General features: G+C 42.8%; 1 protein-coding gene and 1 non-coding gene across 2 annotated transcripts in view; both read right to left on the reverse strand.

Annotated features, from left to right (window-relative positions):
* Nucleotides 1–1,134: 1,134 nt before the first annotated feature.
* The window catches only part of LOC134354192 (eukaryotic translation initiation factor 4 gamma 2-like), a gene marked incomplete at its 5' end in the record, with an annotated part of 33,405 nt that continues 13,926 nt past the window's right edge, over nucleotides 1,135–20,613 (reverse strand). The window contains 13 exons of the mRNA XM_063063086.1: nucleotides 1,135–2,630; nucleotides 9,189–9,310; nucleotides 10,361–10,566; nucleotides 12,533–12,737; nucleotides 13,403–13,661; nucleotides 14,224–14,439; nucleotides 15,429–15,527; nucleotides 16,430–16,558; nucleotides 16,954–17,067; nucleotides 18,088–18,248; nucleotides 19,092–19,233; nucleotides 19,319–19,417; nucleotides 19,507–19,590. Of these exons, the coding sequence (XP_062919156.1) occupies nucleotides 2,562–2,630; nucleotides 9,189–9,310; nucleotides 10,361–10,566; nucleotides 12,533–12,737; nucleotides 13,403–13,661; nucleotides 14,224–14,439; nucleotides 15,429–15,527; nucleotides 16,430–16,558; nucleotides 16,954–17,067; nucleotides 18,088–18,248; nucleotides 19,092–19,233; nucleotides 19,319–19,417; nucleotides 19,507–19,590 (1,905 nt within the window). The remainder of the gene's footprint in view (nucleotides 2,631–9,188; nucleotides 9,311–10,360; nucleotides 10,567–12,532; nucleotides 12,738–13,402; nucleotides 13,662–14,223; nucleotides 14,440–15,428; nucleotides 15,528–16,429; nucleotides 16,559–16,953; nucleotides 17,068–18,087; nucleotides 18,249–19,091; nucleotides 19,234–19,318; nucleotides 19,418–19,506; nucleotides 19,591–20,613) is intronic.
* Nucleotides 16,724–16,921, reverse strand: LOC134354444 (small nucleolar RNA SNORD97). Its single transcript, XR_010019807.1, has one exon. It is a non-coding gene; the product is annotated as a small nucleolar RNA SNORD97 (small nucleolar RNA).

Genomic DNA, 20,613 nt, shown 5'->3' on the forward strand with positions numbered 1-20,613 from the left:
ACAAACTTGGGTTGTCTTCTCTGGAGCAGCCAGGGGCAAGGAAAAAGCAGACAGGTTTATAAGAAGCATTAACAGTTGGCATCCTTTCTCCCCAGGGTAAAGATAGTACCAGCACACAACGCAACCAGATGCGACATCCTCCAGACAGTTCACAAAACTTTTATGTTTATTTATTTCAAATGTGGTTCTGCTACTGTTAGTCTGAGATCGACATTTGTGGTGTTTATGGGCCGATTAAACTATCCCGCATTTTGCTGTCTCCGAGAGAATTCCGTGAGGACAAAGAGCCACTACTCTTCGCTGATTAAAAGTGTCGAAGATTGAAATTGAGGAGCGGGCAGAAGACAAGCAGGTGTTCAGCACCGTCTACCAGCCCCTTACCCACTGCTGCTGGAAAGTGGTGTCCGCATGTGATGGTTTCTCTCTCTCCCCGACCCCCTTCTCATCCACTGCTCCTGGAGGAAAGTCGCTGCATTCAGATGGTCCCCCCGGCTCACTGCTGCCGGAGAATTGTGCTAGAGTCCTGGGTCTTGGGCAAGGTTTGTGGATTGGACTCTAGCTCTCTTCATGATTCAGGTCCCTTTTCCATTGCTATTTTGCTCGAGGTGGCCTGCAGATAATGAACAGAGCACTAGACTGAACTGTGTTCAATATGCCTGGACCCCAGATTTCACACTTAACACTTTTTTTGTCATTTGCGCAATTTGTTTTTGTTCCGCTTGTTTGTGGGGTTTGGTTTTGATTTTCTTTGAACAGTGCCAGGGCTTTCTTCGTTTCATGGCTTTTTGTGGCAAGATGAATCTCATTTGATGATAAATGTCCTCTGAATCATTAACACTTAGAAAGCATGTATTTAAGGTGAGAGGGAGGGGCAAGTTTAAAACAAAATTACAGTGGGTGCCAGGGATGGTAATGGACAAAAATATGGTAATGTTTGAGTCTCTAGGGTAGACACATTTATTTGCTGATTGCAACACCATAGGCATTTCTAGACACAAGACTGTATTGTAAATGAGTCTGTGGCAATATCACCTTCATTTTTCACCAGATGATCAACTCTTCGTGCAAGGCTTCACACTGCTTACAGGTTTAAAACAATTTGAAGCAGAAATCAGGTTTTTGATGTTAGGAATTTTAATGTCAATGCCAAGCAAATGTCTTCATTAAATTGCAATCCCTACATTAAAATACATTCAAAAAGATCTGATCTTAATCATTTTTCCCTTGTTCCTAACCTTGGCAAACATGCAAAATTGGCAAATGCAAACACTAAGCACAGCCTTCTTTATCTCAGTTAAACAAGCTGGAACTGGAAAGCAAAATGCACCAACCATGGAAATGCAGTTCAAACAGCATGTTAGTCACAACTGCAGCACCCTCACGCCCACCTGCTGTAAGCCTGTCTTCACCCAGGGAAACTTACTTCTCATCGTATTTGGAGATACAGCAATGAGCCGCGCTATCCTGTAACACACCTATTTAACCCTAGCTGAATAATTGGACAATGACCAATTAACCAACTGATACTGTATATCTTAGGACTGTGGGAGGAAACTGGAACACCAGGAGAAAAGCACACGTTCTTGGGAAAGGCAACGATGTTAATCCCAAGGTGCAATAGCATTGTGCTAACCGCTACACTACAGTGGCAGCATCATTTCTCCGCACAAACTTTACACTTAGTGCCCACTGAGCAAGCAGAAGATTTTATCTATTTCTTCAAATTAATGCAAGAAGCCAAATAAAATCAACAGGAAAATAAAGCCATCAAGTATCACAATGTTTATTATAGATACAAGTTACCGTATATAAAATCAGGCCATGTGAACAAGTAGTGAACACAATTTGATAAATTATGTAGGCTTCATTCTGTTACTGTCACACACGAGGGGTCAAAGAAAAGTTAGTTCCAATAACCTCACCATTGTATTTTTTCACGCCATCTTGACAAGCACTTTCAAGTCTTTTACCACAGCATGAGCTGGTAAACGAGATTAAAGACTTGTGCATATGCTCAGGAAGTAGGGTTTAAACAGAGTTAACCCTGGCACATGCCTTCGAACCCAATAGCGGAGGTAGAAAGACAGGCAAATTAATGTTACAGCTGCAACCCACTGATTACAGTTTCCAATTTACTTTGTTTCAAACAATCCAAGGGAAAATAAATCAAATATTGCAACGACTCAAGTATTTTGCTGAGCAAAGTGCATTTCTACAGTGTATTGGTGTTGCTATTCAGTTTGTAAAAATCAACCAATGTAGAACAGCAGCCAACAGCATAGTCTTCATTATAACTACCGCTTGCACTCAGCAAATTTAGGGTTCAGTTATTGCATGCTATTCAAAGGTCATGAAGTTGCCTAAAAAGGTACTGTATTCTGAAGATTCAATGGTACACTACGCTTAAGACATACACTAAAAGGTTATGCAGACGTTGACGCATGAACATGCTCCTGCGCTAAATACTGCAGCAGTGGAATGAATCTCTGCAGTGGTTGGCATGAACGGAGTCACAGCACAGCAACAGTATATTTGCACAAGTTTAAGGCTTTGGCCGGTTTTCAGTCGCCATCTTCCTCCTCAGACTCTTCCTCCTCTGCAGTTTCTAGCCAGGTCAGCCACTGATTCACCTGTAGATCAAACGAAATGCAAGGTCAAGAGTGCATCTTGTTGTACCTGGGAACTGCTCGAGCCCTTGAAAGCATGTACCACTAAGAGCAAAAAAGTAATTCAGCCCATCAAGTCTGCTCTGACATTCTATCATGGCTGATTTATTATCCCCATTCTCCTGCCTTCTCCCCATAATTTCTGATGCCCTCGGCATCCACATCACCAAGGACCTCACATGTCTGTACACACCAGCTGTGTGGCGAAAAGGGCACAACAGCATCTCCTTCACCTCAGAAGGCTGAGGGAGTTTGGTGTGGGCCCCCAAGTCCTAAGAACTTTCTACAGGGGCACAACTGAGAGCATCCTGACTGGCTGCATCACTGACTGGTACGGGAACTGTACTTCTCTCAATCGCAGGACTCTGCAGAGAGTGGTGCGGACAGCCCAGCGCATCTGTAGTTATGGGTATTTGTAGTTATGTAATTATGAACTATTCAGGACATTTACAAAGACACGTGTGTAAAACGGGCCTGTAGGATCATTGGAGACCCAAGTCACCCCAACCACAATCTATTCCAGCTGCTACCATCCAGGAAACTGTACCGGAGCATAAAAGACAGAACTCACAGGCTCAGGGACAGCTTCTTCCACTAGGCCACAAGACTGATTAACTCACACTGATTTGAGTGTATTTCTGTGTTACATTGACTGTTCTATTTATTATAAATTACTGATTGCACACTGCACATTTAGATAAACGTAACAAAGATTTTTTCTCATGTATGTGAAGGATATAAGAAATAAAGTCAATTCAATTAATCAAAAACCCATCAAGCTCTGCTTTAAATACCCAATGACAGCCTCCACAATGCACCAGATTCACCACCCTCTGGCGAAAGAAATTCCTCATTTGTTCTAAATGGAACACAGAAATCTACAGCCCACAATGTTGTGCCGAGCATGTAACCTACCACCACCATTGCCGACAGTGCATTCCACATACCCACCACTCAGTGTGAACTTATTCCTCTCTGGCTATCCTCATCAATGCCCCATATCATCTGATACACCTCTACAGAGAAGTCAGGATCACTTAACCTATTCTCCTAAGTCATGCTCTTCCAATCCAGGCAACATCCTTGTAAATCTCCTCTGCACTCTGTAGGATCCACATCCTTCCTGTAGTGAGGTGACCAGAACTGAGCACAGTACTCCAAGTGGGATCTGACCAGGGTCCTATATAACTGTAACATCACCTCTCAGCTCAAACTCAATTCCACAATTGACGAAGGCCAATCCCAGAGTCAACCTGCGCAGCAGCTTTGAGTGTCCTATGGACTCGGACACCAAGATCCCTCTGATCCTCCACACTGCCAAGAGTCTTACCATTAATACTATATTCTGCCATCATATTTGACCTACCAAAATGAACCACTTCACACTTATCTGGGTTGAATTCCATCTGCCACTTCTCAGCTCAGTTTTGTATCCTATCAATGTCCCGCTGTAACCTCGAACAGCCCACCACACTATCCACAACACCCCCAACCTTTGTGTCATCAGCAACTTTACTAATCCATCCCTCCACTTCCTCATCCGGGTCATTTATAAAAATCACGAAGAGGAGGGGTCCCAGAACAGATCCCTGAGGAACACCACTGGTCACCGACCTCCATGCAGAATATGACCCATCTACAACCACTCTGTCTTCTGTGGGCAAGCCAGTTCTGAATCAACAAAGCAATGTCCACTTAGATCCCATGCCTCCTTACTTTCTCAATAAGCCTTGCATGGGGTACCTTATCAAATGCCTTGCTGAAATCCATATACACTACACCTACTGATCAATCTTCAATGTGTTTAGTCACATCCTCAAAAAAATTCAAATCAGGCTCGTAAGGCATGACCTGCCCTTGACAAAGCCATGCTGACTATGCCTAATCATATTATACCTCTCCAAATGTTCATAAATCCTGCCTCTTAGGATCTTCTCCAGCAACTTACCAACCACTGAGGTAAGACTCACTGGTCTATAATTTCCTGGGCTATCTCTACTCCCTTTCTTGAATAAGGGAACAACATCTGCAACCCTTCAAATCCTCCAGAACCTCTCCTTTCCCCACTGATGACACAAAGATCATTGCCAGATGCTCAGTAATCTCCTCCCTCGCCTCCTACAGTAGGTTGGGGTACATCTCCTCCAGTCCTGGTGACTTATCCAACTTGATGCTTTCCAAATGCTCCAGCACATCCTCTTTTGTACATGCTCAAGCTTTTCAGTCCACTGCAAGTCATCCCTACAATTGCCAAGATCCTTTTCCATATCGTGAATACTGAAGCAAAGTATACATTAAGTACCTCTGCTGTGTCCTCCGATTGCATACACTCTTTTCCATTGTCACAATTGATTGGTCCTATTCTCTGATGCCTTATCCCTCTTGCTCTTCACATATTTGCAGAATGCCTTGGGGTTTTCCTTAATCCTGTTCACCAAGGCCTTCTCATGGCTCCTTCTGGCTCTTCTAATTTCATTCTTAAGCTCCTTCCTACTAGCTTTATAATCTTCTAGATCTCTATCATTACCTAGTTTTTTGAAACTTTCATAAGCTCTTCTCTTCTTGACTAGATTTACAACACAGTCTTTGTGCACCACAGTTCCTGTACCCTACCATCCTTTTCTTGTCTCATTGGAACGTACCTATGCAAAGAACTCCATGCAAATATCCCCTGAACATTTGCCACATTTCTTCCATATGTTTCCAATTTCCTGCCTGGTAGCCTCATTATTTCCCCTTACTCCAATTAAATGCTTTCCTAACTTGTCTGTTCCTATCCCTCTCCAACACTATGGTAAAGGAATTACAATTGTGATCACTATCTCCAAAATGCTCTCCCACTGAGAGACCTGACACCTGACCAGGTTCATTTCCCAATACCAGATCAAGTACAGCCTCTCCTTTCGTAGGCATATTGTGTCAAGAAACCTTCCTGTACACATCTAACAAACTACACCATCTAAACCCTTCGATCTCGGGACATGCCAATCGATATTTGAAATTAAAATTTCCCACCACAACAACCCTGTTATTATTACACCTTTCCAGAATCTGCCTGTCTGCTCCTCGATGTCCCTGTTACTACTGGGTGGTCTATAAAAAACACCCAGTAGAGTTATTGATCCTTTCCTGTTCCTAACTTCCACCCACAGAGACTCCGTAGACAATCCCTCCATGATCTCTGATCAACAGTGCCACTCCCCCACCTCTCTTGCCTCCCTCCCTGTCCTTTCTGAAGCATCTAAAGCCTGGCACTCAAAGTAACCATTCCTGCCCTGAGCCATCCAAACCTCTGTAATGGCTTTCTCTATTTGTGAGCCAACCGCCTCTTCAGTTTGGTTCCCACCTCCCAGCAATCCTAGTTTAAGCTCTCCCCAATAGCCTTAGTAAACCTCCCCACCAGAATACTGGTTCCCCCTGGGATTCAAGTGCAACCCGTCCTTTTTGTACAGGTCACACCTGCCCCAAAAGAGGTCTCAATGATCCAGAAATCTGAATCCCTGCCCCCTGCTCCAATCCCTCAGCTACGCATTTATCCTCCACCTCACTCTATTCCTATACTCACTGTCACGTGGCACAGGCTGTAATCCTGAGATGACTATCTTTGTGGTCCTGCTTCTCAACTTCCTCCCTAACTCCATGTAGTCTGTTTTCAGGACTTCCTCCATTTTCCTGCCTATGACATTGGTACCAATATGTACCACTACCTCTGGCTGTTCTTCCCACTTCAGGATATTGTGGACGTGATCAGAGACATCCTGGACCCTGGCACCTGGGAGGCAAACTACCATCTGTGTTTCTTTCCTGCGTTCACAGAAACCGCTGTCTGACCCCCTAACTATAGAGTCCCCTATCACAGCTGCCATCTTCTTCCTTTCCCTACCCTTCTGAGCCACAGGGCCAGGTTCTGTGCCAGAGGCATGTTCACTGTTGCTTCCCCCAGGTAGGCTATCCACCCTCGACAATAAGTACTCCTGTTTGAGTACTGTTAAGGGGAAACAGCCACAGAAGTACTTTCTAGCCTCTGACTCCTGCCCTTGCCTCTCTTGTTACCCACTTATGTCTCCTGAGGCCCCGGTGTGACTACCCGCCTTATAGCCCCTCTCTATAACCTCCTCACTCTCCCTGACCAGGCAAAGGGCATCTAGCTGCATCTCCAGTTCCCTAACACGGTCCCCAAGGAGCTGCAGCTTGACGCACCTGGCGCAGATATGGCTATCGGGGAGGCTGGGAGTCTCTAGGATTTCCCACATCTGACACCAAGCACAGAACACCAGCCTCAAACACATACTTCCTGTCTATTTTCTACACAGGCAGCCTACCTTGCCTCGGCCTGGTATTGTCAAAGCCCCGTTGAACCAGAGCCCTCCTACTCTGTCACCCGCTCTTTAACGCCGTCTCCTTTTAAACTCTTCTCGCTGTTCTACCTGGTTGATGTCCGTGCTTGTGCAGTCGTGCCCCGATCAAACCGCTTGTTATCTGGGTTGAGGTCCATCTGCCACTTCTCAGCCTAGTTCTGCATTCTATCGATATCCCGCTGTAACTCAATAACCCTCTAGACTATCCACAACACCCCCAATCTTTGTGTCATGAGCAAACTTACTAACCTTTCTGCTTCCTCATCTAGGTCATTTATATATTTAAAAAAATTCACAAAGAGGAGGGATCCCAGAATAGATCTCTAAAACAGTGGTCCCCAACCACCGGGCCGCAAAGCATGACTCTGGGCCTGTACTAGGAGAATGTCCCAGATGCTACAAGGCAGGGGTCCCCAACCTTTCTTGCTTAATATTGACAATATTCTTGCGGACTGGCCGACCCGGGGAGGGGGATTCAAGTAGGGTTAAACTCACCTCAACATGTCTTTTACAGTTAGGGTTGCCAGCTTTCTCACTCCCAAATAAGGGACAAAAGTAGCAGTCAAATCCTGACGAAGGGTCCCGGCCCAAAACGTTGACTGTACCTTTTCCTATAGATGCAGCCTGGCCTGCTGCGTTCACCAGCATATTTTGCGTGTGTTGATGGGACACTTGTGTTTACTCCGAGAAAGACTACCATGACCATGAAGCCTTGCGCGGGCACCTGTGTGCTCATGCGCGTATGTGCCGATTTTTTTTCCCCACAAATCGGTTTTGGCTTATCTTCCCGACTACACTGTACATACATTATTTCTACTTTATATAGGCTGCATTTATCATATAATTCCTGCTTTTACTATATGTTAGTTATTTTAGGTTTTGTGTTATTTGGTAGGTTATTTTTTGGGTCTGGGAACGCTCAAAAATTTTTCCCAATTAATGGTAATTGCTTCTTCGCTTTACGCCATTACAGCACGAAAGGTTTCATAAGAACGCACTACCTTAGCAGGGGAAATACGGGACAAGGGCAGTCCCGTATGGGACAAACCAATTTAGCCCAATATACGGGATGTCTCAGCAAATACGGGACAGTTGGCAACCCTATGTTCAAGTTCAACAGTGCGTAACAGAGAATGAGGAAAGGTGCAGCTGACTCTTATCGTTTCCTTGCGGCCCGGTGGTTGGGGACCGCTGCTATAAAGAGATGTAGAGAATCCATGAAAGAGTAACTCAAAAATGGACACTGGGTACATTTAAAGTGGAGTTTTAAATATGTTTTATGATGCTATGGTCCAACTAAGAACAGGCTCACCACAAGCACTTAAACTCAAATAAGGCAGCATTTGCAGCTAGTTTGGGCATTCCAACCACACTCACCCAGAAAACCAGCAAGCCACTCTGGCTTGAGACTTGAGCACGAGTGAGGACTAACTCCAGGTACAAGCTACTGCTGGCTGATCATAACCATCCCCTTGGGCTACACTGAGCAGCCAGAGATGCTGTGTAACACTGATTAACAGATGAGGAGGAATTTCTCTTGCCAGATGGTAGTAAACCTGTGGAACTCATTATCACAGACATCTGTGGAGTATATTTAAATTGAAGGTTGATATGTTCTTGATCAGTAAGGGCATTAAAAAAGGTGACAGAAGCCAGGAGAATGGAGTTGAGGGGGATAATATATCAGTCACGATAGAATGCTGGAGAAGATGCAAGGCTAACTCCCACAATGAATCATCCCTAGCTTACTTGTTTTGTCACTGGGAGGCAACACAATTGCAAAAGATCCCAGAGACCCTTTCCTTACATTGCAAGAATGATAAACATTAAATTGCTGAAAATCCTTCACAAGTACAAGATGGTGCCGTTAAGTAGAGACTCATTGTACGCAGCTCTAACAGGAATCAAATATTCCTGTTCAGGACTACTACAGCTGAAATCCAGTCACACCCACGGGCACTTTCAGTAAGGAACATTCTTTTAAGACATCTAATAAACACCCATTCATTCCCCCACCCCTTACACTAATTTTTAAAACATTTCTTATTGTAATTTTTATTACTATGTATTGTGCCGCAAAAAAATTTCATGACATACGCCATTGGTATGAAACTTGATTTTGATTCAGCTCAAACACTGATACCACATGTACACACACAATTACCTGGAATAAAGCTTTGCCTTTTCCTGGGAATTCCTGGCTGATATCCTCTTTCCATGCTAAGAAGGCTTCCTCTTCGATTATTTCCATGTCATAAAAGTTCACAAAAAAGCGCAGTAACATACCTGTAATTGAAGCCGTATACCAGGTTAACAAACTAACAGCAAACACAAAATTCTGTGGATACAACAGAAAATCTGGAGGAACTGAGCTCAGGCAGAACCTATGGAGGGAAATTAACAGTCAACGTTCCAGGACTGATAAAGGGTTTAGGTCACCCAGACCTCATCATGTTAAGTACTTCTACCTTCTAAACTTGCATCATAAGAGAGTGCACTTGTGTTTTGTGTTGTACTGTGCACCTTGGTCCAAAAAAAAACGCCATTTCATTTGGTGGTATACACGTGTATAGTTGAATGAAAATAAACCCAATTTGACCCTTGAGATACTACCTGACTGGAGTTCCTCCAGCATCTTGTGTGTGCTGCTCAAAGGTGCCCCATCAGCTTAGCAGTTAGCACCACACTGTTACAGTTCAGTTCAATTCCAATGACATCGTTAAGGAGTCTCTGTACGTGGAATGGATGGGTTTTTCCTCAGGTGCTCCAGTTCCCCCCCCCCCCCAACACACACACACACACACACACACAGTCCAAAGATGTACTGGGTAGTTAAATGCTCATCGTAAGCTATCCCGATTAAATTGGGGTTAAACCAGGGTTAACGAGGGCTGCTGGAGTGGCTCAAAATGTCTAATCTGCACTGTACTGCAAAGTAAATAAACAATTTCAAGCTTCAGAGCAATGTGACTGCCACTTTCAAAATGAACACAGTCATAGTCATACTTCATTGATCCCAGGGGAAACTGCTTTTCGTTAATAAAGTATGACTATGACTGTGCCACTTTCAAAATGAACAATCACATTGCTCTGAAGCTTGAAATTGTTTATTTACTTCGCAATACAGTGCAGATTATTTTGAGTCATGCTGCTCCAGCAGTCCTCATCAACCCTAGTTGATTAAACAATCTGACAGAAGTGAAATCATAAAAGTCACTTAGCTTCCAAAGCACAAACAAAACCAGTACACCAACATTACTGTCAGTTTTGCTTATTCCCATCATAGACAAGAGAGAAACAAGAGAGCAGACAGACCAGAATAAACATGGAACCTACCTTTGGGGAAGTTATGAGTGTAGCAGTGCACCTGCAATGCATATAGGGCGCTAACCTGCAGCTCCGTGTGATCGTGCAGGAACTTCTGCATTACTGGCTTAAAAGACAGGAGCAGCTGCTTCTCAAGTTCCAACACATCCTTGGAAGGAACACCTGTTGGGTCAGCACTTTCAGCCGGGGCCATCTTTGAAATGTGTTGCAGGAAGCTGCAAGAGTAGCAAGCAGTTTATGCAAGGTCCTGTAAACACCAGAGCTAACTTTTGTAACCTCAGAATTAGTACACTTAGTTACTATGTGGCCTATTCTCACTAAAGTTTAGAAGAGGGGGAGGGGTCTCTTCGATCTTCTGTCTGAAGGGAGAGGGAAGTTTGAATATCATTTGATGGCTCTGGGACTGCACTCGCTGGATTGAGCAGGGGGATCTCACTGAAACCTATCAAACAGTGAAAGGACTAAATACAGTGGATATGAAGACGTTTCCTATAGATGGAGAGTCTAAGACCAGAGGGCACAGCCTCAGAATAGGAGAACATCCACTTAGACCAAAGATGAGGAGAAATACCTTTATCCAGAGGATGGTGAAGCTGTGGAAAACATTGCCACAGATGGCTGTGGAGGACAGGTCATCGGGTATATTTAAAACAGAAGTTGATTTTTGATTAGTCAGGATGTCAAAGGGTAAAGGGGCAAGGCAGGAGAATGGTGTTCAGGGATAATAAGTCAGCCATGATGGAACAGTCCAATTCTGCTCTCAAGTTTTATGCTCAGCCAAATATACACAACTGTAACAAAAAGCTCAAACATTACTTTGCTTGCATATTTTGGCCTTTATTTCTCTTATAGCCAGGAGGGCACTGCTGTTTAAGCAGAAGGATGTCACTCCACCTACTCATACTCATTGGTTAAATGATGTTATGTCATGCTTAAATTTAGAGAAGATTTGCTGTTCAATTTCTGAACCTAGACAAGATTTTTTTTAACATTGTGGGGACCTTTTTTTGAATTATTTTCAAAATCTTTGATTTGCTATTAAGCACAAATGTTGGCTGACAATATGTTTTATTATATGATAAAGATTTTTTCCTTTTTTTAAAACCAAACAGCTATTTTTTTTCCCCTGGTAGTGGGTTTAGATTTTTTTTTGTATAATTAAATTTAAACATAATATTGAAAAGAGATAATTTTATGTATATAATGGATATGGGGTAATGAGACTATTTGTGATTTCAATATATTGATGTATATCCTACTGCACTGTATTTTTATGTAAGAAATCAATAAAAATATTGAAGAAAGAAACATTGCTTTGCTGAGCTGGTGACTACACAATCCTGCAATAAGTTCAGGCCACACATCCAGTAAATGAAAACCAAGCTCATTTTTGTGAATTCACTAACCAAGAGATGTCACTCATTTCGTTATTAAACAAACAGCATCAGTATCACTCCCATCACTCCTTCAGAGGCCTGCACATCTTAAATGATCCTTCTAAACTCATCAACAATCCCATTGTAAAGCATCCTCATCCCAGGGACTAACAAAAACAAAAAGGGAATACTTATTCTTGGATGATAATGATTCACCTATAGCACAACTATCAACACTGAGGTGCACACGGAACACAGCCACACAGTTCAAGGATCTCCAGGACGTCTTGTGAACAAGATGAGACATAGATTAAGTGTATAGTCAAGACATTACCCAGGCAGTAATGGCCAATAGGGTGATAAAGTATGGTGGGATGTCACAGGTAGTTGTTTTTCTATATATCAGTGGTGGGTGCACGGAGGCTTAGCCAGGGGCAAATACATTTAGGGATATTTAAGATACTTTTAGATACACATGGTTGACAGAAAAATAGAGGGCTATGTGAGAAAGAAGAGCTAGTTGATCTTAGGCAGTTGTTTAAAAGGTCAGCACAATATTGAGAGCCGAAGGACTTGTATTGTGCTATACTATTCTATATTTTAGGAACAGAATATGCAGTCTGGACTGACCAGTGTACTTTCAAATAGGGTCCTCAAAAACCAAGCCCCAAGGTAGCAAAGCAGCAGTACTTCAGTGAATAGAAGCTGCCTATGCAACCATCTCCCTTCTTCCAAATGAAAAACAGTTGCTGTTTTCCTTTAAAGATGGGGGACTATTTACAATCTCCAGCGTAGGCAGATGTACCTGGTCAAAAGAATGTTGACAAATCCTTTATCTGTGTGCAATTTGGGAGAAATGTTATCCTTGATCCACTTGTAAATGGCTTGAGGGGACGGGTCATTCTTAATTTGTTCTGCCAACTCCTTCTCCAATTTCAGTAGTGGGAACAAAAAACTGAGTCCTTTGCCTTCCAGTATCTCCAACATGCGATCCTTGTTCTGGTCAATTTCTGTAGACACAGAAACTTTTTTTAAAATTTAGACATACAGCACAGTAACAATTAACCTACCAACCAGTAGGTCTTTGTGGGAGGAACCCCACATGGAGAAAACAAACTTCTTGCAGACAGTGGCAGGAACCGAAGTCGGGTAACTGGTGTTGCGCTAACCATTTGCCACCCCATGAAAGCATTGCAAAACACAACTGGGAAGAAGATTGGGCAAGTCAGATCAAATGAACAAATCTGAATTAGTCAGAAAATAGTCAGGCTGAGCAACAGTGACTCAAAGGGAACGCTGATGAATGAAGACCTGAGACAACAAGGGCTGGAGGAGGGGAAAATAGAATAAAAGGTCCAAGATAGGGAAGGAGACAAAGTGAAAGACTGGTGCAATGCAAGTAAAACAAAGTGGCTTTCCGAACAGTGTTCAATACAAGAAACAGAGAAGGTGAGTACGGCTCTACCAAGGCAACTGAAATCTCGAAGGTGAATTTACAACACTTGCAAACAGAGCAGAGGTGTACCTATGTGGTCAGTGGATCTACATCAGGAGTACTTCCAGCCACACAAGCAGGTTCTGTAACCTCGGATGCAAGAAAGTTCAAGACATGGAAATTAGACCAATTCTAAAGGAGGATGCATAGACTTTCACACGACCCCTTAGATTCACAGACCTGGCAGCATCTTCTGCATGTTGACTTTGCTCTGCTGAAAAAGGTCAGTCAACCACTCTCGATCCTTCAATTTGGCAAGCTGCTGTAGGCAAAGTAGGAACAATGGGAATTGGGTTCCATTCTCAAAGGGTTGGGCAAGTTCCAGGAGGGTCACAAGCTCTGAGATAACAGCACGCGCTGCGTACTGGGCCAAGTAAGATTTCACCAGCGGGATATCCCCCTCCAGCTTGGGGCACTGGTCCAATACATTCAAGAAAGCCTGCAAACAAAAAGCAGACTCCATTAACAAAAAAATTACAAGGTAGCTCTGCCATTATCAATAATCACCACTTTACCTGGTTTAAAATTAGACCATGAAACACAGGAGCAAAATCAGCCAAGTCTGCTCTGCCATTACATCATGGCTGACTTGATTATTCCTCTACCCCATTCTCCTGTAATCTTTGACATCCTGAAAAATCAAGCACCTATCAACCTGTTTTCAACACACCCAATGACTTGGCCTCCATATCTATGGCAATGACTTCAAGATACACCAACCCCTGTTCCTGGACTCCCCCACAATAGGAAGTATCTTCTCCACGTCCAGTGTATCCAAGAGTTTTAATATTCAATAGGCTTCAATGAGATCCTCCGACATTATAACTAAACTTCAATGAGTATAGGCCCAGATCCATCAAATGCTCCTCATACAGATGTACGAGGACAGCTATAATATTAATTATATTCTGTAACTGTCATTCAGCAGTGGACACTGAAAAGAATTAATCCAGCATGAAGTACTCTGATAAGTAACTCAACTTCTTATACTCCCAAATTACCTGCATGAAATTTTCACCCGTAACAAGGCCCTCCTGCCTGAGAGCATCTATCAAACTGCTGGCTTGTTCCTTGTCCTCATCTGAGCGATCGAGAGTGTACACAATCATCTTGCTCAACATTTCTGGCAGAAAAGGTTTTGGTGCCCTCATTTCCTTCACTCCATTAACGGCATCTTTAATATTAACCTTTGTCAGATACTCTGTTAGGATAGTTTCCTGCAAAAAAATTGACTATTGTGAGAAACTAAAATGAAGCTTTTCAAAAAAAAAAATTTTCAGTGGTTATCGAGGGTAGAAAATTTAATTATTAGAGGTTCAGACTGTCAATGTTCATAACAATTGCAACTTGTAATATTGAAAGCAGCACTTCTAAATATGAGGGAAGCATCATTTTAAGATGATTGGAGGGAAGCATGGGATGGGGGAGGGAATGTCATGAGGCCTTCTGTTCATTGGGATGTATCGACGATGTTATGTCGGCATGATATGGAAAGCAAGCAGGACTTCTCTCTCCATGAAGTTGATGAATCTTAAGGAACGGCAGACAGATGCCGTTTAGCACCAGCAGCACTGCAGGAGTTGCCAGTCAGCATTGAACAGGACAGCAGCTTTGCTCCTTCTGTCAGAGGCTATTTGAACGACACGCCATTGGGAGCATTTAATTGGTGGGAGCCTATTCCCATTAGCACGCGTCTCTCCCCTGCGCCCCCAGCTATGACAGATGGATGGCGGCTGTCAGAGGGAGCTATGTTTTTTAAAAATATACACAGTGGTCGATGCGTGTACACACTGTCCGGGGTGGTGTTTGAGGCAGATACATTAGGAATATTTAAGAAATTCTAAGATGGACACGTGGATAACAGAAAACTGGAGAGCTATGAAGGAATGAAGGATTACATTGATCTTTGAGTAGATTAAAAAGTCAGGACAACATGGTGGGCTGAAAGGCCTGTACTGTTCTATGGATATGCACATTATTACAGATCCCATTTGACCATGTCATAGAACCATTTACTCCAGCATAGAAAAGATCAAGTAAGCCGAAGTATCAGAGAATTGTTACTATACAAATTAGACTGCCCCCTAAAACCACTATAAATCAGACAGTGAAGACTAATTGGATGTAGAATGTGACCAGATTATCTTACCTACTCAAGATACAGTTCTCCCTGGCATTCCAATCTAAAAACTGTGCAGTCACTCACCGTCAGTTTAAGCAGTTCTTCTTTGGAAGGTGCTTTCTTGTTCTTCACAGGCTTCTCCTGAATCAAGGGTGGATTTGTTTTGAGACCTAGTTGAGGGGGCTGACAAGAAGCAGACGTTACCGCTCAATAGTGAAGCTACAATGTTAAATGGTTTAAAAATTAGAGGAATATTTGAAGGTCAAAATTTAAATCATTCCTCTCTAATAAGGAACGGCATCAAACCTGCAAAACAAATTTCACAACATCGAGCATTGCACGTTTTCTTTGCGGCAAAGGATGAGCAGGAACGAAAGGTTTACAAGCTGTTACGAGGCACAGATCGAGCAGACAGGCGGAGACATTTTACTAGGGCGGAAATGGCTAATATGGGGTGGGGGGGGGAGAGACATCATCTTATGGAGGAAGTATAGAGAGAATGTCAGAGGCAGATTTCTTCAGTGGTGGTTGCATGGAGCACTGTCGGATTGGCGGCAGAAGCAAAGATTCTGCCAAGATTGAGTTATAGTCTGAGTTACAGGCTCTGGGCTTGTATTCACTAGAATTCAGAAGAATGAGGGGTGACCTCATTGAAACCTATTGTATAGTGAAAGGCCTTGATAGAGTGGCTGTGGAGATGATGTTTCCTATGATGGGAGAGTCTAAGACCGGAGGACAGTCTCAGAATAGAGGGGCATCCTTTTAGAATGGAGATGAGGAAGAATTTCTTTATCCAGAGAATGGTGAATCTGTGGAATTCTTTGCCACAGGCAACTGTGGAGGCCTCTTTATGTATATTTAAGGCAGAGCTTGATAGATCATTGATTGGTCGGGGTATGAAGGAATACAGGGAGAAGGCAGGAGATTGGCGTTGAAAGGAAAATTGGATCAGCCATGATACCATGGTGAAGCAGATTCAATGGGCCAAAAGGCCTAATTCTGCTCCTATATCTTATGGTCTTATAGTTTCTAAGGATATTGTTAGAATTTTACTAAAGCAAATTGAGCAGTGCTTAAACACATACCTGCCCCAGGGGTGGTGTCTGAGTACGAGGAGGCTGTGCACTTGGTGGGATCATAGTTGGTGTTTGCGGTTGAAGTTTGTGCACTAGATTTTTATTCAGCAAGAATGACTGTGCAGGCCTCAAACTGATCTGCAAATAGAAAAGGCAAACAACACTCAGTAGCTGCCTACAACACAGACACACACACACACACAGTAGTTAGTACTGCATGCAGATATGTAACATTTCAAAAAAGCTTAATACAAATCCAAATATCTGAAGAACAGCTGGTTACTTTGTCAGGTACTTGTGTGGCTGCCCTCATTTCTTAATCACGCTCACAGGACACTGGCCAGCTATCCGTGACAGGTTGGAGAGGGGGGAAGGGCAAAGCAAATAGAGTGAAGGAGGGGCAGAGAGAAATTGGCAAGAGAGGTCAAGTGAGTCAAATGGAAAGAATGGCTTGCCAGATTAGTCCTCGCAATAACGCGTCATTCCTTAATCATTGGGCACCGAACCAGTGAATATGTCCAGATTCAGATTACCTCATCTGCATTGATCTGTCCTTTCTTTATGAACCGAGGAGGCATGCCCTTGGATTGAGTTGGTTGCTGGGATGAGTGTCCCTGGTTTTGTCCGTGGTAATGCTGGATCTGTCCCTGTAATAGAACACTGTCACTTCCTTGTGCCAATACTACCTGCTGCCAGCCTCAGCTTTAACAGGACAAACATGCCCAACCAGCGGCCGAGCCAAGTCCTTGACTCCACACTCTCTGCAACACCAGTGCTTTTTGTCCACCAGCAACCAGGGGCTGTTTCCACAGACAGCCACATCCCAAGTGTAGGAAGCCACAAGGCTCGACTCAGAAGGACAGCACACGAATCACAAGGGACAGCCTCGAACATGCACTCTGCAAGACTTCAGCTGCCCGGTAACCACGGGCAATGTGATGCCAGTGACTGGCTGCTCATCAAGCAGGTTTGCAGAGGTGCATCTCGGTTAACTTCAAATTTACTTGCCTATTAATTAATCCATTTCAAGTCCCATTCTGGTACCAGCCTCTTCAGAAACATTAACCCTATCGTTAAGGTGAGCATTTCTAGGGGCTTTATTTCACCCTGGGGAGGAAGGGGGTGGGCAGGAAACATCCGTGGTATGGAAACCATAAAATGTCATTGCAAACAAAATCCAATCAGTTCACTACCACAAGGTCTTGAAAGCTTTGTATTACACAAGGTTAGCCGCTACAAGGAATTTCGCTCAACTTATTCCAATTAAACAAGGCAATTTTAGATATTAAAAGCAGCTATAGAATATAGCTATTCAATGGGGTAGTTGAACTACTTTAAATTTCAGCTGATCATGAGCTGCACAAGACCAGGAATAACAAACTACTTACCTCCTTCAGACTGGGGATGCAGCCTACTGATTACAATAATTATTGATCGGACCTACAAATTTACATTAAATGCAGAAATGTCCCACCAATTTGTCCCAAGATATTTCTATCACAAGGTTTCAATTAACTCAAGGATAATACAATTCCACTTCTGGCTGCCTACTAGGCCATTACAAAGAAAGTTGGCAAACTTGTGGGTTGGACTGCATTAATGAATATACACAAGAACAAACTTAAGTCAACTGTTCTAAAGGGACATGAAATGCTCCCATCTCTCACCTGGTTAGATTTAAGGAAAGACTTGCTTCCCATGTCCCCAAACTGTGACTGAGGAGGAACATGCCCACCATGGCCATTAAAGAGCTGGTTGGAACGGTGTCGCCCCATAGTAGGTGAGAATCGGTCTTGAATTACTCCTGGACCAGTACCAATTCCACTACCTTTAAGTCATAAAGAAAAAGGATACTTTCAGAAAGGATATTAAACATGTCTGAAAGGCACTTCTAAAATCCAGAGTCCAATACCACCACCAGGTTCAGAACCCCTCAACCATCAGGCTCCTGGAACCAGAGGAGATAACTTCACTCACCCCATCACTGTTCCCACAACCTATGGACTCACTTTCAGGGACTCCAACTCACATTCTCGATACTTACTATTTATTATTTTGTTTTCTTTCTTTTTGTATCAATAGCTTATTGTCAGTTACACACTGGTTGTTTGCCTGGTGCAATTTTTCATTAATTCTCCAAATTTCTTTGTATTTTCTGTGACTATCCACAAGAAAATGAAATCTCGGTATCATACGACAGCATCAATCAGAATGAGATTTAGTATCACTCATGTCATGAAATTTATAAATTATATAACAGAAGTACAATGAAATACATGATAGAGAAGAAAGCCGAGTTATATTAAATACATGTATTAAATAGTTCACATAAGATAAATAGTGCAAAAAAAGTACCAAGATGGTGCTTATAGGTCCTATGCCCATTTAGAAATCAGATGGCAGAGAAGATGATGTTCCTGAATCAGAGTGTGTACCGCTTTCTTGATGTGTAACATAATTTGATAAGAAATTTTACTTTGTTCTCAATGTTTAGTGCTTATTTATTTCATTTTTCTGTTTGTATTTGCAGTTTGTCGTCATTTGTACATTGGTCCGTTTGTCTTGCTGTGTGCCATCTTTCATTGATTCAATTATGTTTCTTCGTATTTTCTCTGAATACTCACAAGAAAACTAGACACTTTGGTAAGTTTATTTTGAATTCTGGACTTACCCGGCATTTGTCCAAACATATCAGCAAGCCCTCCAAGTGGGTCTCTGTCAAATTTCCTTCCAGGTGATATAAAAGGTCCCTCCAGAAAGAAGTCATTCCTCATTCCTTGAGCCATGGTTGGCGGAATAAAAACTCCCAAATCCTGCACACAAAATCAGAACTATGAACCAGGGTTCAAAAAATTCTCTTCTCCCAAATCTCAGACACAAAGTTTCATAACAACCCACCTTTACTGCATCTTGACGAATCTGGTTTATCGTCTTTGGTCCATTATCAATAAAAGCCTTGCGAGGAACCCAGCGGTGCTCACGCAACTCCACAGTATCCTGGTCAGAAGGGGGATAAAGCTGCTCAGTTTCACATTTCTGATTTTACTTAAAAAGCAGAAACATGAAGTCAAAACCATACACGTTACCTGCAGCAGGAAACGAATCCTAGCTGGCAATTCCTTATTTTGCATCAAGGAACGCATCCGGGCAAAGTACTGATCCATTAGAGACTAGAAACAGCAGAAATTTCCAAATATTAAGCTTGAATTGAACAAGTCAGTATGACATTAATTAATCATATTGGATAGATTTACTGATTAATAGTTGACATTGAAGACACAAATAGGGCGTCACAGTAGACAGCAGTTAGTGCAACATTATTACAGCTACAGGTGTCAAGAGTTCAATTCATTCCAGCATACATTTTTGTACACAGTTTACACATTTCTTCCTGCTGATCTGGTTTCCTCCCACAGCACAAAGAAAGAATGGTTAGTAGGTTAATTGGTCATGTAAAATTGTCCTGTGATTAGGCTAGGTGGGTGGTGTCTCTTTAGGGCTGTAGGGCCTGTTCCACACAATCTCTAAATAAATTTATCAAGTAGGACCAGGTGAAACAGAAGCTTGACCTGTCACAGCGGAATTTGTGAACACCAAGCTTATTGTCAGATGCACACAAATCAAGGTACAGGTGTCCCCCGCTTTTCGAACATTTGCTTTACGAAACCTCACTGTTATGAAAGACTTACATTAGTTCCCTGTTTTCGCTAACAGAAGGTGTTTACACTGTTACGAAAAAAGGCAGCGCGCGATAAAAAGCAGCCGCTCTCCCCCAGATTCAGAATGGCATTCTCGCCGGCATTGCTTAAACACGTGCCTGTGAGCAGCCGTTAGCAAGATGAGTTCTAAGGTATCGGAAAAGCCTGTAAGAGCTCGTAAGGGTGTTATACTTAGCGTAAAACTAGACATAATTAAGCATTTCGATCGTGGTGAACGAAGTAAGGACAAAGTGAGTTTGACTTGAGGAAGTTGACGAAGATGATGTTGAAGAGGTTTTGGCATCCCATGACCAAGAACTGATGCAATTGGAAGAAGAAAGGATAACAATCGAAACCAAATGAGTAATGATAAAGTACAACTTTAATTTGAAAGGGTACGTCAGTTTAGGGCATATTTGTAGTATGGTTTGAGTCCTTACAAAGAACTGTATGACCTAAAAATGCGTGAGGCTAAGCAGTCAAGCAAGCCTTCCA

This window comes from Mobula hypostoma, chromosome 11, assembly GCF_963921235.1.
Source record: "Mobula hypostoma chromosome 11, sMobHyp1.1, whole genome shotgun sequence".
NCBI lineage: Eukaryota > Metazoa > Chordata > Chondrichthyes > Myliobatiformes > Myliobatidae > Mobula > Mobula hypostoma.